We start from the raw sequence: 23793 nt of genomic DNA, 5'->3' as shown, positions 1-23793 counted from the left end.
AAATTAGATTTTGATAATGTTGTATAGCCTTTCTGTGGCTGTTTCTGGGAAATGATTCAAATTTGTGATACTGGCAACATTTAAAGACTTTCTTTTAGTTTGACATGGAATTGTCGAGTCGATTATAGGCTGGGGGGTGGTTAAAACCCTCTGTGGTAGGGAGCTTCTAGTCTGAGCCGCAATCATGCCCACCTCCTGGCGTTCACACCCTCTGTCATCCCCTCCTCTGCATGTGTGCTGGGCCTAGTACCCCAATTCTTATGAAGAAAAGACAGCAAGAGCGGTGGGATGGCACGCCCATGGTGAAGTTAACAAAGACTGCTCTTCATCTCGCTAGCAGTCACCCTCTCTTGCCTTCTCAACTGCAGCCTTAGAGGAAGTGAGTCACCATGCTGAAAGGCCCACGTGGCGGGCAAGTGAGGGTGGCCTCTATCCAACAGGTACCAATGGAGGTGGGATCCTCGGCCCAACAGCTTGTCTGGAACTGAATCCTGCCAACAACCTCTCAGTAAACTTGGAAGCACATCCGGCCCTAACTGAACCGTGAGATGGTGCCTATAGCCCAAGCTGACACCTTGACTGAAAGCTCCGGAGTGACCCTGAAGGAGAGACACTGATCGAGCCCGTGTCTGCACTGCTGACCCACAGAAACTGTGAGACCAAAACATGCTGTCTGAAGCACCTAAGTTTTGGGGTAATGTGTTACACAGCAATAGATAAACTCTTCTCTGTTTTTATCTTATGTTCAAAAATCTAGTTGGTCTCTGCCCACATTCTGAATTCCTGTATATGTGAATGTGTTTCCACTAGAAGGGATAGAGAAAACTTCTACCTGAAGGATACGCACAAAATACCATTGTTGCAGATCTGCTGCTAGTCTCTAAATTATTCCCTTAAGACATCTTTCCCACAGCTTTTCTCCCTTCCGCCCCTCCTTAACCTCAAATTTCCTCATAGGTTGCTTCTTCGATCACTGAAAACACAAAGTATGTTTGGCTGGCTGAAAAGCACTGCCTACGCTACACAGTTTACCTAAACTTTCCTTTTTCATAATAAAATCTTTTAGCCCAACAAACCATTTAAAATTTTTGATTATGAATATTTACATACAGAGCCTGAAGGCTGTAAACATGAGAAATAAATTATCCCATTAGGTACTGTTTAAATCGCTATTATTAATCATAAATCGCTGAAAAAACAAGTAATCAACTTTTAAAAACTCTTTCTTGTTTAAAATTCCACTTAAATGTTGCTTTCCATTTGCTTTTTTATAAAACTTAAGTTTTGAAAGTCAGAACACTGTGTGGAACTCTGACCACTGTCGCTGAATAAAGGCTTCCTATCTCAGCTTCCTTGACTACTGCCCAGCAGGACTGCTCTTCCTCGGGGAATTACCCTCAAGTACGTGAGGAAGAGTTATAAGAAATTGTCATTGGGATACCACATGGGTTTCATTATTTGCTACTTCTGTGTGTGCTAAGTCGCTTCAGTCATGTCTAACTCTGTGCAACCCTATGGACTGTAGCCCGCCAGGCTCCTCTGCCCATGGGATTCTCCAGACAAGAATACTGGAGTGGGCTGCCATTTCCTTCTTCAGGGGATTGTCTCGACCCAGGGATCAAACCTGCGTCTCTTATGTCTCCTGCCTTGGCAGGCAGGCTCATTACCACTAGCGCCACCTGCTACTTCTTAGTAATAACTTTAGATGATCCCCCTCTGCCATGTAATAAGAGACATTTTAGAGTTAGCAAATTCTGTATTATTTATGATTTTTTAAATATTTTGTTTAATGTTATGGTTTCCTCCTTAGAAAATGTTCATTTCAACATCAACGACTTTTTAAAATTAGCTTGTCTTAGTTTTATGGTAATTGCTTCTCTATCTCCATCTTCACAGAGTAGCTTCAGGCTTGCCTAAGGCCTTCAGGCAGGTAGAAGGTTAAAGCCCTGAATCTTCAGATGAGGTCTCATCCCTTTACTTTCACGAAGTCCATGCTAGTTCACCACAGAGAAACAACTAGAGTTGCAGACCTCTGGCTAAATTGGGTTCTAGACCACGGTTCCAACCATCTCAACTCTTTCAGACATAGTCATTCACATGCGCATCACGCATCCTCTTGACATCCAGGCCTCCATGCTGCCAAGGGATTTATCCTGCCTATGCACAGCTTTCCCCACAGCCAACGACAGCGGCCCATTCAACACTGTCCTTTCACAAATGGAAGAAAATAAAGATAACTTTATAGAGAAAGACAAGAATAATTTTGGCTGAGCAATCAATCTGAATTATTATGCAATAGCTACAATTCGATACCAGGTAATCATATGTTAATCAAATCTAAAATGTTAGCTCATCAATGCTACGGTGGCTTCTTGTGTTGTTGTGACATGTCATTAAAAAGTGAGATGCTGGACTTTCCTGTTGGTCCAGTGGTTAGGACTCAGCACTTCCACTGCAGGGGACATGGGCTCCATCCCTGCTTGGGGAAGTAAGATGCCACATGCTGTGTGTCACGGCCAAATTTTTTAAAGAAAAGAAAAAAGCTAAACGTCTAGTTGGAGGCCACACAACTGTATTTGGCAAGTGATTCTTTCATTACAGGACAGTACATCATGACAATGGTTTTCTTATAAAGAACCTGCAAAGCTTACTAGGGAAGAGTCATTCCCTTTATTTCAAATCATGTTATTTTCTAGTCCAGAATCTGGATTCTTTTGTCTAGAGAATTATCCTCTCCATTATTCTGCTAGTAATACCAGTAGGCATTATTCCAACTCAGCTTCTAAATTCTGCTTTTCATTCTTACTTAAAAAAAAAAAAATCACAGAATTTTGAAGACATAAAAATAGCTAATCTATTGGTTTTCATCCATGGCCATAGAATGCTCCTTATTTAATGAATGCCCAGGTTGTTTTATTTTTTAAGTAAATTCAATTATTTTTTTCAATTAAGAACAGTCTTTCTGGGTTTGTTCTGCCCTCATGACTCTGAGTTTAATATATTTCTATACTGTGAAGTGTTATTTGGCATTGAATTTTGATCTCAAAATCATATTGAGTCTGTTTCTCTGCTGAGTAAACACAGGAAACCAGGATTCTCCACTAAATCAAAGTTATAAAATCAAAGACCTCCTTTTCTTCTCGTTGCCACGTGCCTAGCCTGCTCAAACTTTTGGTGCAAGTTGGCACATTTGTTACTATCTGATAAAGAGTAAGACTTGGCCTCCACATGCATACACCTACCTTTGAGTGTCTCCATGTCATAGAAAGTGGCCGCAAACCTGGTAGACCGATGGGATGCTGAGCGAGAGTCTGTGCTGGTGAGACTTTTGAGCTTCAGTCGGCATCTCCATAGCTTCCAGTCCTCGAAGTGTGTGATCTGCAGTAGTTCCTCCAAGCCCGAAGCCGCCCTGATCTGCTGCTCAGATCGTTCTAACATTGACCGAGATGCCCGCTTAAAGTGAAACAAACCAAAAAATCTGATTTACAAGCAAATTACTCAATTTCTACTTTGTCTCAATAACAAGCATTTTTTTGCTAGCACTTACAAATGTAATTGGGCTTCCCTGGTGGCTCAGCTGGTAAAGAATTTGCCTGTAATACTGGAGACCTGGGCTCGATCCCTGGGTTGGGAAGATTCCCTGGAGAAGGGAACAGCTACCCACTCCAGTATTTTGGCCTGGAGAATTCCATGGACTGTATAGTCCATGGGGTCACAAAGAGTAGGACATGACTGAGCAACTTTCACTTTCACAAATGTAAATAGAGCTAAAAATTAGATTATCCAAAGGGACACTAGTATCTAGGAAAAATGACAAGTAGTAATTTTGATCCACATTCTGTTCATTTATGATCAATGGAATGACTTATTTCCCCTGGAAATAAATAATAAAGACAACATCGTAGTGGATTGAATGGCAGACATTTAAATGACATGTCCACATCCTAAACCCCAGAACCTGCAAATAAGACTTTTTTGGGAGAAAAGGATCTTTGTAGATGTAATAAAGTTAAGGATCTTGAGATGAGGTCACCCTAGATTATCTGAGTAAACCTTAAATACAAATATAAACATCCTTATAAAAGTCAGAAGAGGGAAGACATGGACACAGAAGAGGAGGATTTGTGAAGATGGAGGGAGAGGTTAAAGTAGCCCAGTCATAAGCCAAGGGTTGCCTAAAGCCACCAGAAGCCCATTACCCACTGGAGCTGAACTCTTGATGGCCTCCACCTTCCAGAGGAGTCCATCAGTTCTGCAGCTTCAGTTTCGTGGGGTTTTTTAAAATTGTTTTTCTTGAGATACAATTTACATATAGGTAGTGTAGGTTTAAGGTATATAACATATTGAGCTCTTCAACGTCATGTTTTTGGTGCCATTTCTGCAAATATTTGTGATCTGCAGATGTTTATCATCCTGGAATCAACTTTTTATTTTATCATGGCTATAGACTGTAAACTATCTGAAAACATGAATGCAGAAGGTCATTTTACTTGGAAGTCCAGATATGAATGTGAATGTGTGTATGTGTGCATGTTTTAACAAAGGTGCGAGAATCTCGAACATGTTTATGAACTGAGGGAAAGCGCCAACAGAGCAGAAGAACATATGCAGAAGGGAAAGCAGGGACCTAGAGGGGTTGCTATGGTGTAAGTTCCGGAGGTAAGCAGACAGAGGATGAATGAATGAGAGGGTCTGAAAGAGGAGGCTCACAGAGATGACCCAGGTCTGAAGATCGCAGGACTCATTGAGACCTGTGATTTCTCACTTCTTTGGGAAATTTGTCTCAAGGCAGTTTTCTGGGAGCAAGGGGTGAAGGAAGCTTGAAGAGCACAGATGGGGTTTGGGGAATAGACATTGAATTTCAGGAGCATTCTGTAACTGCTTCATTTAAGAAATCTGGGGATGAAATTGAATAACTGCCAATCTCTCCAGCAACTCTGAAATTCAGTGATGTGCTATTAAGGCTCATTTTTCAATAGTTTCTTATTTCATGATTATTCATTGCCTCTTCTACTTGGACACTGTAACTACTTCATATTCAATCCACTCTGTGGAATAAAATTTTGTTATAAGACTGCTTCCCCATGAAAATAATGAAAACAATCAAATAGCTGTTTAAATGCTTTAAAAATTGTACTCTGAGAGGATTTTTATTTATTGAGGCAAATTTCAATTTCAAAATGATAAGGCTTCATAGCTCTTACAAGTTTCAATTCAATCTAAGAAATATCTTCAAATTATCCAACCATGAGAGCTCAATGGGAAATAATCAAATCTCTGAATTGTATTAAGGCCACTGAAGAGCTCATACAACTTACCTCATCATAAAAAATGAAGTGTTCACTCAAGTATAAGTTATTTAAGCAAACTTTAAGCCTTATAATTTAAAACCTAGTTTGAAATAATTCATAAATTGCAGACAGTTATTTTGCTCTTACAAGTGGAGATACTAAAGATTCAGAATAAGCAGAAAGCTGACAACTAATTCTTTGTGGGGGTAGGAGGTAGGCATATATTTACGAAGGGTCAAGAATGACTACTAACTCCAAGAGGTTTTCTGCATTGGTGGATTTTTGTATAGTTCATTTTATCTGTTTGAACAAGACAAACACAAAATTTAAAAGTGTAAATACAGCCCCCAGTACATATTAAAACTATAGATTTCAATGGTTTTAACTACCAAACATTTGCCAAGTTGCTTATAATTTCTTCCTATTTTCTAATGGAAGTGCTAATCAAAGCTAAAATAATCAGAAAGCACTCAGCAAGAGGAATTGTGGAAGTGTTACCAGATCGCTGCTTTTTGTCACACAGCATCTTTTTATGCGTCTGTGGTCATTAATCTAAGACTGTTAGCAATTTCCCTCCTAAATAAAAAATCATTCTCTGATGTCTTGGCTACCAGAAGCCAGTTTCTAAATTGAGACTTAAAGTCTTTGTAACAAGATGTACTGTTATTTCAATGCATACTTCTTCCTGCAGACAATAGGAAGTTCTCCTTAATTTCTGACTTCACCTGGCATTCTCTCCAAGGAAGCACGAGCATCTGCCCAGCTCAGGCCCAGGCAGTCATCTAGGCCGAGTGTAACTAAGACAGCAGCCAAGATATCTGGAAAGGTATGGTGGCCGGGTTTGGAGGAGGAATTTGCAAGTGTCCATGTTGTGGGGAAATCAAAAGCATTCTGTACTCCTAATAATTTGAGCTCTCAATTTCCATGCCTCTCCCTCCAAAAAAAATATCAAGTCAAAGAACACATTCAAAGACTGACCAAAGGCATAATTTGGGGACATCAAGGAGCCCCATTGGGAAAAAACAGCAGGAGGTTCATTTTTGTTGGGTAAAGAGTGAGCTTGAGAGTGAGAGGGCTGGAAAGTAAGATTGGGAAGAGAGGTTGGTGGGGTGAGATACTATGTAACAGCCACTGAGTGCTGAAGAATTGATGCTTTTGAACTGTGGTGTAGGAGAAGACTCTTGAGAGTCCTTTGGACTGCAAGGAGATCCAACCAGTCCACCCTAAAGGAAATCAGTCTTAAATATTCATTGGAAAGGCTGATGCTGAAGCTGAAACTCCAATCCTTTGGCCAGCTGATGCGAAGAGCTGACTCATTTGAAAAGACCCTGATGCTGGGAATGATTGAAGTGGGAGGAAAAGGGGATGACAGAGGATGAGATGGTTGGATGGCATCACCAACTCAATGAACATGAGTCTGAGTAAACTCTGGGAGTGGGTGATGGACAAAGAAGCCTGGTGTGCTGCAGTCCATGGGGTTGCAAAGAATGGGACACAACTGAGCGGCTGAACTGAACTGAACTGAGGATGGACACAGTCAAGAAGACAACACCAAAGGTTGGTGGGGATGCCCAGCAATGGGGACCCTCATCCATCGCTGATGGGATTGTAAAATGGTGCTGTCACTTTAGAAAAGAGTTCACCGATTCTTTAAAAAGTTAAACTCATGGTATGATCAACTAATTCCACTCCTAAGGATTACTCAAGAGACAGAAAATCGATTACTGGCTTCCTAGGGCTGGAAGTGGGAATCAGGTTAATTGTAAAGGGGCACAAGGGATCTTGGGCTTCTCAGGTGGTGCAGTGGTAAAGAACCTGCCTGCCAGTGCCAGAGATGCAAGAATTCAGGTTGGATCCCTGAGTCAGGAAGATCCCCTGGAGGAGGGATGGCAACAAACACTAGTATTCTTGCCTGGCAAATCCTGTGGACAGAGGAGGCTGGTGGGCTGTAGTCCATGGGGTTGCAAAGAGTCAGATACAATTGAGTGACTGAGAACACACACACACATACACAAGGGATCTTATATGGAGATGGCTGCACCACTCAGTAAGTTTACTAAACACCATTGAATTACTTCAAACAGGTGAATGGTTCAATTTTATAGTATGTAACTTGTATAACAATATAGTGGTTTAAAACAAAAAAGAGGAAGAATTGGAAGCTTAAAGGCCAAACTAGTTGTATCCAGTTTGGGAGGCAATGTAAAATATCAGAGACTTGAACAATGGGATATCACTGGACACCCATTTCATTGGTTTGCTCTTTTGTTTATTTCTTCTCGCTTTGGCCTCAGTCCCCACTGTTCCCTCTGCTGGGAATGCCCTCCACTCTGTCTAGCTAAACCTTTATCAACCAGGTGTTACCTCCATATGGAAACCTCCCCCACAACTCCCACTCCTGCCTGGGTCTGGTCCTTCAATCACATGGATTTCTAGCTCCCCATCCTTTTCCTCAGCACTTACCACCACTGACACTAAAGAATTATTTGCCATTACTTACTTAATGCTTCTCTTCCCCACTGTGTCTTAAGTACCACTGGAGGAGTAATGATATGTTTTATTCACATAGTAATAGGTAGAGCTATGAATTAGGAGGTTGGAATTAACATACACATACACCAACAAGGATCTAGTGTATAGCACAGGGAACTTTACTCAATATTTCTTCTCCTATTAGGGAAAAGAATCTGAAAACGAATAGACATGTATATGTATAACTGAATCATTTTTCTGTATACTTCAAACACATTATAAATCAACTATAGTTCAATTAAAAATAATAAAGAGGAAGACATAGGCAGTACACTCTTTGATATACATCACAGCAAGATCCTCTTTGACCCACCTCCTAGAGTAATGGAAATAAAAACAAAAATAAACAAATGGGACCTAATTAAACTTAAAAGCTTTTGCAAAGCAAAGGAAACAATAAACAAGATTAAAAGACAACCCTCAGAATGGGAGAAAATAATTGCAAATGAAAACTGATAAAGGATTAATCTCCAGAATATATAAGCAGCTCATACAGCTCAATATTAGCAAAATACACAGCCCAATCAAAAAATAGGCAGAAGACCTAAACAGACATTTCTCCAAAGAAGACATACAAATGACCAATAAACACATGAAAATATGCTCAACATCACTAATCATTAGAGAAATGCAAATATAAACTACAGTGAGGTATCACCTCACACCAGTCAGAATGGCCATCATCAAAAAATCTACAAATAATAAATGCTGGAGAGGGTGTGGAGAAAAAAGAACTGTCCTACACTGTCAGTGGAAATGTAAACTGATACAGCCATTATGGAAAACAGTATGGAGATTCTTTAAAAAACTAGAAATAAATCTACCATATGTCCCAGCAACCCCACTACTGGGCACACACTCTGAGGAAACCATAATTGAAAAAGACACATGTACCTCAGTATTCACTGCAGCACTGTTTACTATAGCTGGGACATGGAAGCAACCTAGATACCCATCAATAGGTGAATGGATAAAAAAGATGTGGTAGATATATACAGTGGAATATTACTCAGCCATAAAAAAGAATGAATTTAAGTCAGTTCTAGTGAGGTACATGAACACAGGGCCTGTTATACAGAGTGAAGTAAGACAGAAAGAGGAAAATAAATATAGCATATTCATGCCTATATATGGAATCCAGAAAAAATGGTACTGATGAACCTACTTGCAGGGAAGGAATGGAGACGCAAATGTAGAGAACAGATTTGTGGACACAGTGGGGGAGGGAGAGTGGGATGAAAGGAGTATCAACATACACACACTATTAGGTGTAAGATGGCTGGCTGATGAGAAGTTACTGTGTAGCACAGAGAGCCCAGCCTGGAGCTCTGTGATGACTTGGAGGGATGGGATGGGGAGAGGGGAGGGAGGCTAGGGAGGGAGGACAGGTATGTATAATTATGGCTGATTTGCATTGTTGTATGGCAGAAACCAATACAACACTGTAAAAATATTTTTAAATATATTTAAAGAAAAAATGGGAAAAAACTAAAGGGATGTATCAACATTTATCTTAGCATAAAAATAAAAGCTATACAAAGAAAAAATAGTAAGAGCTAAATATTCATTAAATGTATGAATAAATAGAAATGCTACAGAAAGCTTAACCCTGACATTACTGACTTATTTGAACTGCATCACGTATTTTTCAAGGTTCTTCCTCGGAGTATCCTCCTTCCAGGTCCAAATCACCTGCCACTTTTTGCATCAAGCTTTCTATGCTATCCCTAACTTAGACTGTATTTTTAATGAGGATATTACATTTCCCTTATTAGACTATGATCTCCTTGAGGGTAGAATATGTGGTCAGGTTCATCTTTTTAAGTAAATACTTAATGCATAGCTGATGAAGAAATTTATGAGTAACAAATACACACACACTGGACAAATATTGTGATCAGGCCCATGTTTGTGTGATCTGTTTCATCTTTTGTATAGAGCAATGCTTCTCAAAACTTCACTAGCAATCTTGTCAGAATACAGGTTCTGAGGCAGTAAGTTTGGAGGGAGACTTAGAATGGTGCATTTCTAACAAGTGCCCAGGTGCCTGTGGTTGGTTGGTTGGCCACACTTTGAGAAGTGTTTGTAGCACAGGTCCCCAATCGGCTTCACCTTGAACCTACCTGGGAAGAAACCTCACAGAAAAACACCGATGCTTGGATTCCATCCTCAGAAATTCTTATTTTATGGGTCTAGGTTATAGCTTTGCCATAAGGATTTTTTATTTTTATTTTTTTTTGGTCCAGCCTAGGCTTTATTGACTTGCCATACATTCCAGTACATTTGTAGAGTGTGGATTCACCTCCCTCCTTGGATTAATTTTTTAATTTATTTATTTATTTTAATTGGAAGCTAATTACTTTACAATATTGTTGTGGTTTTTGCCATACATTGACATGAATCAGCCATGGGTATACCCCATCCTGAACCCCACTCCCCCTCCCTCCCCATCCCATCCCTCTGGGTCATCCCAGTGCACCAGCCCCGAGCACCCTGTCTCATGCATCAAACCTGGACTGGCGATCTGTTTCACATATGATAATATACATGTTTCAGTGCTATTCTCTCAAATCGTCACACCCTTGCCTTCTCCCACAGAGTCTAAAAGACTATTCTTTACATCTGTATCTCTTTTTTGCTGCCTCACATATAGGGTCATCATTACCATCTTTCTAAATTCCATATATATGCGTTAGTATACTGTATTGGTATTTTTCTTTCTGACTTACTTCACTTTGTATAATAGGCTCCAGTTTCATCCACCTCATTAGAACTGATTCAAATGCATTCTTTTTAATGGCTGAGTAATATTCCACTGTGTATACGTACCACAGCTTTCTTCCATTCATCTGCTGATGGACATCTAGGTTGCCTCCATGTCCTGGCTATTATAAACAGTGCTGCGATGAACACTGAGGTACACATGTCTCTTTCAATTCTGGTTTCCTTGGTGTGAATGCCCAGCTGTGGGACTGCTGGGTCATATGGCACTTCTATTTCCAGTTTTTTAAGGAATCTCCACACTGTTCTCCATAGTGGCTGTACTACTTTGCATTTTCTCCACACCCTCTCCAACATTTATTGTTTATAGACTTTTTAATAGCAGCCATTCTGACTGGCATGAGATGGTACCTCATTGTGGTTCTGATTTGCATTTCTCTGATAATGAGTGATGTTGAGCATCTTTTCATGTATTTGTTAGCCATCTGTATGTCTTCTTTGGAGAAATGTCTGTTTAGTTCTTTGGCCATTTTTTCGATTGGGTCATTTATTTTTCTGGAATTGAGCTGCAGGAGCTGCTTGTATATTTTTGAGATTAATTCTTTGTCAGTTGCTTCATTTGCTATTATTTTCTCCCATTCTGAAGGCTGTCTTTTCACCTTGCTTATAGTTTCCTTCATTGTGCAAAAGCTTTTAAGTTTAATTAGGTCCCATTTGTTTATTTTTGCTTCTGTTTCCATTACTCTGGGAGGTGGATCATAGAGGATCCTGCTGTGATTTATGTCAGAGAGTGTTTTGCCTATGTTTTCCTCTAGGAGTTTTATAGTTTCTGATCTTACATTTAGATCTTTAGTCCATTTTGAGTTTATTTTTGTGTATGGTGTTAGAAAGTGTTCTAGTTTCATTCTAGTTTCATTCATTTCTCATTCTTTCATTCTTGACCAGTTTTCCCAGCACCACTTATTAAAGAGATTGTCTTTTCTCCATTGTATATTCTTGCCTCCTTTGTCAAAGATAGGTGCGTGGATTTACCTCTGTGGTTTCTATTTTATTCCATTGATCTATATTTCTGTCTTTGTGCCAGTACCATACTGTCTTGATGACTGTAGCTTTGTAGTATAGTCTGAAGTCAGGCAGGTTGATTCCTCCAGTTTCATTCTTCTTTCTCAAAATTGCTTTGACTATTTGAGGTTTTTTTGTATGTCCTTACAAATTGTGAAATTATTTGCTCTAGTTCTCTGAAAAATACTGTTGGTAGGTTGCTTTGGGTAGTATACTCATTTTCACAATATTGATTCTTCTTATCCATGAACATGGTATATTTCTCCATCTATTTGTGTCATCTTTGATTTCTTTCATCAGTGTTTTATAGTTTTCTATATATAGGTCTTTTGTTTCTTTAGGTAGCTTTATTTCTAAGTATTTTATTCTTTTCATTGCAATGGTGAATGGAATTGTTTCCTTAATTTCTCTTTCTGTTTTCTCATTGTTAGTGTATAGGAATGCAAGCGATTTCAGTATGTTAATTTTATATCCTGCAACTTTACTATATTCATTGATCAGCTCTAGTAATTTTCTGGTGGAGTCTTTAGGGTTTTCTATGTAGAGGATCATGTCATCTGCAAACAGTGAGAGTTTTACTTCTTCTTTTCCAATCTGGATTTCTTTTTTTTTTTCTTCTTCTTCTCTGATTGATGTGGCTAAAACTTCCAAAACTATGTTGAATAGTAGTGGTGAGAGTGGGCACCCTTGGATTGTTCCTGATTTCAGGGGAAATGCTTTCAGTTTTTCACCATTGAGGATAATGTTTGCTGTGGGTTTATCATATATGGCCTTTATTATGTTGAGGTATGTTCCTTCTATTCCTGCTTTCTGGAGGGTTTTTATCATAAGTGGATGTTGAATTTTGTCAAAGGCTTTCTCTGCATCTGTGAGATAATCATATGGTTTTTATCTTTCAATTTGTTAATGTGGTGTATCACATTGATTGATTTGTGAATACTGAAGAATTCTTGCATCCCTGGGATAAAGCCCACTTGGTGATAATGTATGATCCTTTTAATATGTTGTTGGATTCTGTTTGCTAGAATTTTGTTAAGGATTTTTGCATCTATGCTTATCAGTGATATTGGCCTGTAGTTTTCTTTTTTTGTGGCATCTTTGTATGGTTTTGGTATTAGGGTGATGGTGGCCTCATAGAATGAGTTTGGAAGTTTACTTTCCTCTGCAATTTTCTGGAAGAGTTTGAGTAGGATAGGTGTTAGCTCTTTGCCATGAGGATTTTTTTAAAACTTCCCTACCGGTTGCTAGTCTTACAGGAAGCTGGGTGAAAGATACACAGGCTATCCTCCAGGTTACCTTTGCAACTTTTTATAATTATTTCAAAATAAAGTTTCTTTAAGAAATCTTCCCAAGTGATTTGTAGGAGAAATACTCATTTCGGGGATGGTGCATGCTGGCTTAAAGGCCTGCATGAGTGCCTGAGCTCTGTACAAGTTCACCGAGTAAGGGATAAATGGTAGATGTATGCTGAGAAATAGTCTTATTCTTTAAACTCCTTCGAGTTATACCTTGGCTTCAAAACATTGGGATGAATATCTTGCTGAACTGGATTTTCTAAGCCTTTTTTTTTTTTAACTCAAGTCACTGGATTGTTTGTGGCCCACTTCCCAATCTGAATGACTTTTTCAAGATGGAAGACCAACAAAACTGTTTCCCAGGCTAAAACAAGGGTATCAGCTGTCTTATATGAGACCATTCTAGATGACAGGGGAAAAAATTGCTACAGTCCCCAAGGAGCCAAGACAACCTATCTCCAGAACAGAATTAAAAGTAACAGGTACTGCTTTAGGGCTTCTCAGGTGGCATTAGTGGTAAAGAACTCACCTGCCAATCCAGGAGACCTAAGAGACACAGGTTGGATCCCTGGGTCAGAAAGATCCTCTGGAAAATGGAGTGGCTACCCACTCCAGTATTCTGGCCTGGAGAATCCCATGAACAGAGGAGCTTGATGAGCTACAGTCAATAGGGTTGCAGAGTTGGACACGACTGAAATGACTTAGCATGACACAGCATTGCTTTAACTTACTGGAATTTACCAGGGAATAGTAAATTCTAATCTTTCCACATGGCAGTCGAGAAACTATTTGAAGGAAAATAAAAATTAGAATATAAATACATTGCCAAGAGGAATGGGCATGGCTTGGGAGTACGCGGCTGAGTTCCATTCCTGGCTCTGAGCTGTCAGAGCCCAACTATTGCCAAAAGTTGTTCTTGGGTCCCATGCTCTTAAGAATCCTCTTGTTCTAGGTATGAAAAAGGAGACCAGCTTTGCAATATTCCCCACTGGATCTCTCAGGAACTGTGGGTCTGTGTTTCTAAGCCTTTTCAAAACTGATGATGCTACTTTGTCAAACTGTATTGGCAGCTTGTCTTCAGGAAGTTTAGTGATACAGGGGTGGGGTAGAGAGAATTTGTATATTTGGAAGATCCACAAGATCCACAAGCTTCAGAGTGCACTGTGGAGGGAACACATTTCATGTGACTTTCCCTGGATTTGCTTTGGGATTTATAAGTGTTGCCTGGGGAACCAGTCCTCTGCCTATTGGTCTCTGGAGTTAAGGGAACCACTGTTAGCTATTTATTTCCCTTTGCAGTGGGTTTAGGGAGGTGGATCCTGTTGCAAGACAAATAATTCCATGCTCCTTTCACCTCTCAGCAAACTTCTGTTTGACTGGAAAAGCATTTCACCTTTAGCTTGATGTTTAAGGCTTAGTCCAAACCACCAACTTTTCTCTGATTTGGGGTCCAAGTTACACCATCATGTTCCCAGCTGTCCACAGATACTGTTCCCCAACACCTCTTCCCTTTTCTCACTCCCCCCACCTGTCAAGGAACCCACCCAGGCCATGTTAGACTCAGGAGGCCAAACTGAAGTTGTGTGCCTTTGCCTCCTGTAGCTCTCAAGTGGACACTGCATCCCCTAAAAGGAAGCTTTGCCTGATACTGGAAACCACTCTGTGGTCTGGACAGATGGCTGACTGGAGAGGGGAGGGCAATGGATGAGAATGGCTTAAAATTGGCTTTGAGTGGTAGAGCAGTCTGCAAAACATGCTGGCAGTTTCTTACAAAGTTCAACAGACAGTCGCCATATGACCCAGCAGTCCCACTCCTGGGAATTTATCCTTGAGAAGCAAGAATGTAGATTCACCCAAAAACCTTGACATGAATGTTTATACTAGCTTTCCTTGAAAGAGCTAAACAACTTGGAAACAACCAGGATGTCATTCAGTATGTGAACAGTTGCTTAGGCAAACTGTGCTACACTTATCCTATGGAATATGACTTAGCCGTAAAAAGGAATGAATGGCTGGTATGTACAGCAACTTGGATGGATCTCAAAGGCATTAGGAGTGAAAGAAGCAAGTCTGAAAAGGTTACTGATGGTATGATTTCATTAATAACATTCTCAAAAATCCAGGATGACAGTGATGGAGAACAGAGCAGAGGTTGCCAGAGGCTGGGAGGAGGGTATGATTATGAAAGGGTTGTTGTTGTTCAGTCGCTAACTTGTGTCTGACTCTTTGCGACCCCGTGGACTGCAGCATGCCAGGATTCCCTGTCCTTCACTATTTCCCAGAATTTGCTCAAACTCTCGTCCATCGAGTCGGTGATGCCATCCAACCATTTCATCCTCTGTCGTCCCCTTCTCCTCCTGCCTTCAATCTTTCCCAGCATCAGGGTCTTTTCATAATGAGTTGGCTCTTTGCATCAGATGGCCAAAGTACTGGAGCTTCAGCTTTAGCATCAGTCCTTCCAATGAATATTCACGGTTGATTTCCTTTAGGATTGACTGGTCTGATCTCCTTGTAGTCCAACAGACTCTCAAGAGTCTTCTCCAACACTATAGTTCAAAAGCATCAATTCTTTGGTGCTCAGCCTTCTTTATGATCCAACTCTCACATCCATACATGACTACTGGAAAAACCAATAACTTTGACTATACAGACCTCTGTAGGCAAAGTGATGTTTCTGCCATTTAATATGCTGTCCAGGTTCATCATAGTTTTCCTTCCAAGGAGCAAGCATCTTTTAATTTTTCGTGGCTTCAGTCACTGTCTGGAATGATTTTGGAGGCCAAGAAAATAAAATCTGTCACTGTTTCCACTTTTCCCCATCTATTTGCCATGAAGAGATGGGACTGCATGCCATGATCTTAGTTTTTTGAATGTTGAGTTTTAAGCCAGATTTTTCACTCTACTCTTTCACCATCATCAAGAGGCTCTTTAGTTCCTCTTCTCTTTCTGCCATTTGAGTGGTATCATCTGCATATCTGAAGTTGTTGATATTTCTCCCAACAATCTTGATTCAGCTTGTGATTCACCCAGCCTGGAATTTAGCATGATATACTCTGTATAAAAGTTAAATAAGCAGGGTGACAATATACAGCCTTGACATACTTCTTTCCAAATTTTGAACCAGTCCATTGTTCCATGTCCAGTTCTAACTGTTGCATCTTGACCTGCATGCAGGTTTCTCAGGAGGCAGGTCAGGTGGTCTGGTATTCCTATCTTTTTACCAAGTTTCCACAGTTTGTTGTGATACACACAGTCAAAGGCTTTAATGTAGTCAATAAAGCAGAAGTAGATGTTTTTCTGGAATTCCTTTGCTTTTTCTATGATCCAACGGATGTTGGCAATTTGAATTCTGGTTCCTTTGCCTTTTCTAGATCCAGACTGACATCTGGAAGTTCTCATTTCACATAACGTTGAGACCTAGCTTGGTGAATTTTGAGTATTACTTTGCTAGCATGTAACATGAGTGCAATTACGTGGTAGTTTGAACATTACAGAAGCAGAAGATATTAAAAAGAGGTGGCAAGAATACACAGATCTGTACAAAAAAGATCTTCACGACCCAGATAATTATGATGGTGTGATCACTCACCTAGAGCCAGACATCCTGAAATGTGAAGTCAAGTGGGCCTTAGGAAGCATCACTACAAACAAAGCTAGTAGAGGTGATGGAATTCCAGTGGAGCTATTTCAAATTCTGAAAGATGATGCTGTGAAAGTGCTGCACTCAATATGCCAGCAAATTTGGAAAAGTCAGCAGTGGCCACAGGACTGGAAAAAGTCAGTTTTCATTCCAATCCCAAAGAAAGGCAATGCCAAAGAATGCTCAGACTACCACACAATTGCACTCATCTCACACACTAGTAAAGTAATACTTAAAATTCTCCAAGCCAGGCTTCAGCAATACATGAACCATGAACTTCCAGATGTTCAAGCTGGCTTTAGAAAAGGCAGAGGAATGAGATCAAATTGCCAACATCTGCTGGATCATCGAAAAAGCAAGAGAGTTCCAGAAAAACATCTACTTCTGCTTTATTGACTATGCCAAAGCTGTTGACTGTGTGGATCACAATAAACTGTGGAAAATTCTTCAAGAGATGGGAATACCAGACCACCTGACCTGCCTCTTGAGAAATCTGTATGCAGGTCAGGAAGCAACAGTTAGAACTGGACATGGAACAACAGACTGGTTCCAAATAGGAAAAGGACTACATCAAGGCTGTATATTGTCACCCTGCTTATTTAACTTCTATGCAGAGTACATCATGAGAAATGCTGGGCTGGAAGAAGCACAAGCTGGAATCAAGATTGCCAGGAGAAATATCAATAACCTCAGAAATGCAGATGACACCACCCTTATGGCAGAAAGTGAAGAAGAACTAAAGAGCCTCCTGATGAAACTGAAAGAAGAGAGTGAAAAAGTTGGCTTAAGTCTCAACATTCAGAAAACTAAGATCATGGCATCCGGTCCCATCACTTCATGGGAAATAGATGGGGAAACAGTGGAAACAGTGGCTGACTTTATTTTTCTGGGCTCCAAAATCACTGCAGATGGTGATTGCAGCCATGACATTAAAAGACGCTTACTCCTTGGAAGGAAAGTTATGACCAACCTTGATAGCATATTCAAAAGCAGAGACATTACTTTGTCAACAAAGGTCCATCTAGTCAAGGCTATGGTTTTTCCAGTGGTCATGTATGGATGAGATAGTTGGACTATAAAGAAAGCTGAGCACCAAAGAATTGATGCTTTTGAACTGTGGTGTTGGAGAAGACTCTTGAGAGTCCCTTGGACTGCAAGGAGTTCAAATCAGTCCATCCTAAAGGAGATCAGTCCTGGTGTTCATTGGAAGGACTGATGTTGAAGCTGAAACTCCAGTACTTTGGCCACCTGATGCAAAGAGCTGACTCATTGGAAAAGACTTTGATGCTGGGAAAGATTGAGGGCAGGAGGAGAAGGGGACGACAGATGATGAGATGGTTGGATGGCATCACCAACTCGATGGACATCGGTTTGGTGGACTCCGGGAGTTGGTGATGGACAGGGAGGCCTGGCGTGCTGCGGTTCATGGGGTCACAAAGAGTTGGACACGACTGAGTGACTGCACTGCACTGAACTGAACATTACTTGGTATTGCCTTTCTCTGGGATTGGAATGAAACGTGACCTTTTCCAGTCCTATGGCCACTGCTGACTTTTCCAAATTTGCTGGTATATTGAGTGCAGCACTTTAACAGCATCATCCTTTAGTATTTCAAATAGCTCAGCTGGAATTCCATCACCTCCACTAGCTTTGTTTGTAGCTATGCTTCCTACGACCCACTTGATTTCACACTCCAGGATATCTGCCTCTAGGTGAGTGACCACACCATTTTGGTTATCCAGGTCATAAGATCTTTTTTGTATAGTTCTACTGTGTATTCTTGCCCTCTCTTCTTAATCTCTTCTGCTTCTGTTAGATCCTTGCCATTTCTGTCCTTTATGGAGCCCATCTTTGCACAAAATGTTCCCTTGGTATCTCCAATTTTCTTGAAGAGATCTCTAGTCTTCCCCATTATACTGTCTTCCTCTATTTCTTTGCATTGTTCACTTAAGAAGGCTTTCTTATATTTCCTTGCTATTCTCTGGAACCCTGCATTCAGTTGGGTATATATTTCCCTTTCTCCTTTGCCTTTTGTTTCTGTTCTTTTCTCAGCTATGTGTAAAGTCTCCTCAGACAACCACTTTGCTGCCTTGCATTTCTTTTTCTTTGGGATGGTTTTGGTCACTTGCCTCCTGTACAATGTTATGAACTTCCATTCACAGTTCTTCAGGCATTCTGTCTACCAGATCTAATCCCTTGAATCTATTCATCACCCCTACTGTTTAATCATAAGGGATTTGATTTAGGTCATACCTGAATGGCCAGTGGTTTTCCATACTTTCTTCAGTTTAAGCCTGAATTTTGCAATAAGGAGCTGATGATCTGAGCCACAGTCAGCTCCCAGTCTTGTTTTTGCTGACTGTGTAGAGCTTCTCCATCTTTGGCTGCAAAGAATATAATCAATCTCATTTCGTTATTGACCACCTGGTGATATCCATGTGCAGAGTCATCTCTTGTGTTGTTAGAGGGTGTTTGCTATAACCAGTGTGTTCTCTTGGCAAAACTCTATTAGCTTTTGCCCTGCTTGATTTTGTACTCCAAGGCCAAACTTGCCTTTTACTCCAGGTATCTCTTGACTCCTTACTTTTGCATTCCAGTCCCCTATGATGAAAAGATCATCTTTTTTGGTGTTGGTTCTAGAAGGTCTTGTGGGTCTTCACAGAACCATTTGAATTCAGCTTCTGCAGCATTGCTGATTGGGGCATAGATTGAAGAGTAGCATAAAGGAATTTTTTCTGTATCTTGATTATGGTGGTGGTCACAGAAATCTGTGTTAAAATTCACAGAACAGCACATCAAATGGGAAAAATAATCATCTTTGCCATAGAATAACTTTAAAAACATAAAGTAAGCTGGGTTTGAATCCAGGCACTGTTCCTTTTTAGCTATTTGACTGAGGGCGAATTACTGAATTTCCTTAAGTCATGGTTTCCTCATTTCAGAATGCAAAGCTTCTCATATCACTGATGTGGAGATTACTGAGGGCCATAAGTAGGAAAGGGTCAGATACAGAGGAGGCATGCGCTAACATTCACTGCCTTCCCTTCCTTTCTCAGGGGTGGGGCATCTGGTCCTGTGTTGGGGTTCGGAGGTGTTTCATGGGCCTTGATTTCCGTGAGCAACTCGAGTTGAGTTTGGAAAGAGCAAGATAGGGCCACCCCAATCATAGTAAATAAAAATTTAAAAGAGAAGAGCTTTTGCAGGGTAAATATCTTTAAAAAATATTTCTGGGATGTATTTTCAGATGAAATGCTAATTTTCAAGTATCTACCCAGGCTTACATAGGTCTTTACAGATGAGTGAAGGAAAAACCACCCACTTCTTAAACCTTTGTGCTTTGTCATTAGAGTCCAGCCTTCCCCATTACAGATGACACCTAATTGTGTGGGCCATGCCAACTGAGGGCAGGGAGGACAATGCACACTTGCTTGTAATGACTTAGATGGAGCCAGCTGAAGGCCTGGTCCTGCTGCTCTGAAATCTAGAAACATGGCCCTTTGGTGGGGCCTCACGATACTGGTGGTTCTTTGACTCATGCAGTTCTATATTTAAATGTATAAATGTGAGAAACCAGGGTGTTTAATTAAACTTAGACTAAGGAAAGGAACTACAGACTCACAGAAAGTATAAATGTGTGTATGTGTACATTTGTGCGAGTGTTTGTGCATAGCTGTCTGGGTATTTTAAGGGTATACTAGATGGCTAAGGTGTCTGGGACTTCTACATCCTCCAATTTGATGAATATCGCAGGACGGTTTCTCCCCAGCCAAATTGTCTAGCATGCAGGAAAGGGCGTATGCTTCCCTTTACATGTTCTAAATTCATGCTCCATTCTAATATCTCTGCTCTGACTGGATGCATCTATGCTTAGGACATGTGGGGGGAAATTCGTGTGGGATGTGCTTGAGTGGCAAAACTCTAGAAGGATGCTCTGAATAACCTCAGGAGAATATATCCCTAAGATCTGTTACAGTCTTTTTATCACTGATCTCAAAGATGAAGGGCCCAACATCTAAGGAAACAATGCGAAGCCTTTACGGTAATAAAGTTCAGTTCAGTTGCTCAGTCGTGTCCGACTCTTTGCAACCCCATGGGCTGCAGCATTCCAGGCCTCCCTGTCCATCACCAACTCCCGGAGATCACTCAAACTCATGTCCATCAAGTCGGTGATGCCATCCAGCCATCTCATCCTCTGTCGTCCCCTTCTCCTCCTGCCCCCAATCCCTCCCAGCATCAGAGTCTTTTCCAATGAGTCAACTCTTCGCATGAGGTGGCCAAAGTACTGGAGTGTCAGCTTTAGCATCAGTCTTTCCAAAGAACATCCAGGACTGATCTCCTTCAGAATGGACTGGTTGGATCTCCTTGCAGTCCAAGGGACTCTCAAGAGTCTTCTCCAACACCACAGTTCAAAAGCATCAATTCTTCGGCACTCAGCTTTCTTCACAGTCCAACTCTCACATCCATACAGACCACTGGGAAAACCACAGCCTTGACTAGACGGACCTTTGTTGGCAAAGCAATGTCTCTGCTTTTTAATATGCTATCTAGGTTGGTCATAACTTTCCTTCCAAGGAGTAAGCGTCTTTTAATGTCATGGCTGCAATCACCATCTGCAGTGATTTTGGAGCCCAGAAAAATAAAGTCAGCCACTGTTTCCACTGTTTCCCCATCTATTTCCCATGAAGTGATGGGACCAGATGCCATGATCTTCATTTTCTGAATGTTGAGCTTTAAGCCAACTTTTTCACTCTCTTCTTTCAGTTTCATCAAGAGGCTTTTTAGTTCTTCTTCACTTTCTGCCATAAGGGTGGTGTCATCTGCATTTCTGAGGTTATTGATATTTCTCCTGGCAATCTTGATTCCAGCTTGTGCTTCTTCCAGCCCAGCATTTCTCATGATGTACTCTGCATAGAAGTTAAATAAGCAGGGTGACAATATACAGCCTTGATGTAGTCCTTTTCCTATTTGGAACCAGTCTGTTGTTCCATGTCCAGTTCTAACTGTTGCTTCCTGACCTGCATATAGGTTTCTCAAGAGGCAGGTCAGGTGGTCTGGTATTCCCATCTCTTGAAGAATTTTCCACAGTTTATTGTGATCCACACAGTCAACAGCTTTGGCATAGTCAATAGAGCAGAAGTAGATGTTTTTCTGGAACTCTCTTGCTTTTTCGATGATCCAGCAGATGTTGGCAATTTGGTCTCGTTCCTCTGCCTTTTCTAAAGCCAGCTTGAACATCTGGAAGTTCATGGTTCATGTATTGCTGAAGCCTGGCTTGGAGAATTTTAAGTATTACTTTACTAGTGTGTGAGATGAGTGCAATTGTGTGGTAGTCTGAGCATTCTTTGGCATTGCCTTCCTTTGGGATTGGAATTAGGTTACTGTTAAAAACAATTTCACTGCCTCTACCTGTCTCCCCCAAGAGAAGAGTATGTTTCTCAGCCCCACTGACGTTGGGCCACGTGACCTGCTTCAACCAATCGGATGTTATAAGACATGATGCAAGCAGAGTGTTGAAATGCATTTGTGACTACACAGCTCTCCTACACTTCTGCCATCACTGCAAGTATGTGTCCCTTCTGGCCCACTGATCCAGGCAGATGAGAGTTACGTGGGGCAGACCCATACTCAACCTGTAGTTTCAGCCTTGATCCTGACTTCCAGCTCAGCCACAGTAATGCTGGTTATCAATGTTTTGAACGATTGAAATTTGGACTGGATGGTCACATTGCATTATTGTGACTCCTACAGCTGTATGTCAGCCTAAGTAAAACATAATCCGCTGGGTGGACAGAGGATCTTTATGTCAAACCTCATCTTCCTATTTATTAGGCAGCCCTGGTGGCTCAGATGGTAAAGTGTCTACAATGTGAGAGACCTGGGTTCGATCCCTGGGTTGGGAAGATTCCCTGGAGAAGGAAATGGCAATCCACTCCAGCCTCTTGCCTTGAAAATCCCATGGACAGAGAAGCTTGGGGCAGGCTACTATCCATGGGGTTGCAAAGAGTTGGGAACGACTGAGCGACTTCACTTGCCATGCAACTGGCAGTCAGCCCAGGATGCTTAATTTTCCTCTTTCTCCTAAAGATGCAGTGGTCCCATGTCAGCACCCACGGCTTTCCTCTTCCTCATCTACAACCTCTGCATTGTCTGAGATGCCCAGTGTTCTCCAGTCTTGCTGTGACAGGATAGTTATGAAGCAAGTTATGAACAGTTCTTTTCAGAGGGTCTCTTATACAGATGAACTCAGGGAATTCCTTCAATCAAAATCACACTCTTGCCAACTCCCTGCAGAATGGAACCATAAGTAACAAAATCTCTGCCATCGCAATATTTGACATGTCATTTTCTTTCTCCAGAAATAATTTCAGGCAAACCTAGATTTTAGGAAAGCAATACTTTTCTCAAAGATAGGAGTGGTATAATTATTTAGATGACAATGAATGACAGAAAGAGACTCATTAAAACTTTCACTATTACCTAATGTTTCAGGCACTAAAATTATCCTTCTCACAGGCCAAGTTGAGCTCCTTGGCTGCTGGTAAGACATGCAAATAACTGAGACATCTTTATTTTATAAAAATGTCATTTCTAGTCATGTGCCTGGCACACGGTAGACATTCCACAAATGTTCATTGAACTGAATGTACAGCTTGCCTTTTCCAGGAAAAAGGATCCTCCTGAGCAGCATAAAGAAACCCAAGTGTCTTCCTTTCTTCCATGATTCTACCCCAGTGTCCAACCACAGTCACCTCCCATCTCAGTGGTATGTTCAGAAACACTTAGAATAGACCAGAGTTGTGTGGGTTAGTCATGAATACTAATCACTAAATAGTTCCAGCTTTCTACCTTCTGAGCACAGGGCAGGCTTGCACTTTCTGGCCCCTGGTTGTTGGATGGGGCCAGGGGGTCAAAGAGGTTGTGACCAGAAGTGATGTGTCCTACCCTATACACAAGCAAATAAAAAATGTCAAGTCCTGATACAGTCTATGAAGAAGATAGACACAGATCAGGTTTTGCCAACTATGACCTGTGGGTCAAATCCAGCCTGCAGTCTCTTTCTGTATGGTCTGTGAGCTAAGAATTCCTTCCTATAATTTTAAATTATTGCAACAAATAAGAAGACTATTTCGTGATGCATGGAAATGATACACAATTCAAATTTCAGTGTCCATGAAGTTTTGCTGGAACACAGCCACGCTCTGGGTGATTGTTGTTGTTGTCCAGTCACTAAGTCATGTGTGACTCTTCACGA

The 23793-nt window shown here is 40.9% G+C and overlaps 1 protein-coding gene across 1 annotated transcript in view; it reads right to left on the bottom strand.

Annotated features, from left to right (window-relative positions):
- The window catches only part of VEGFD (vascular endothelial growth factor D), a 41260-nt gene that overhangs the window by 13006 nt on the left and 4461 nt on the right, over positions 1 to 23793 (bottom strand). The window contains exon 2 of the mRNA XM_052663617.1: positions 3243 to 3453. Coding sequence (XP_052519577.1) covers positions 3243 to 3453 — 211 coding nt within the window. The remainder of the gene's footprint in view (positions 1 to 3242; positions 3454 to 23793) is intronic.

This window comes from Budorcas taxicolor, chromosome X (assembly GCF_023091745.1).
Source record: "Budorcas taxicolor isolate Tak-1 chromosome X, Takin1.1, whole genome shotgun sequence".
NCBI lineage: Eukaryota > Metazoa > Chordata > Mammalia > Artiodactyla > Bovidae > Budorcas > Budorcas taxicolor.
The sequence above is the reverse complement of the archived record's forward strand: the minus strand, read 5'-3'. Positions and strand labels throughout refer to the sequence as shown.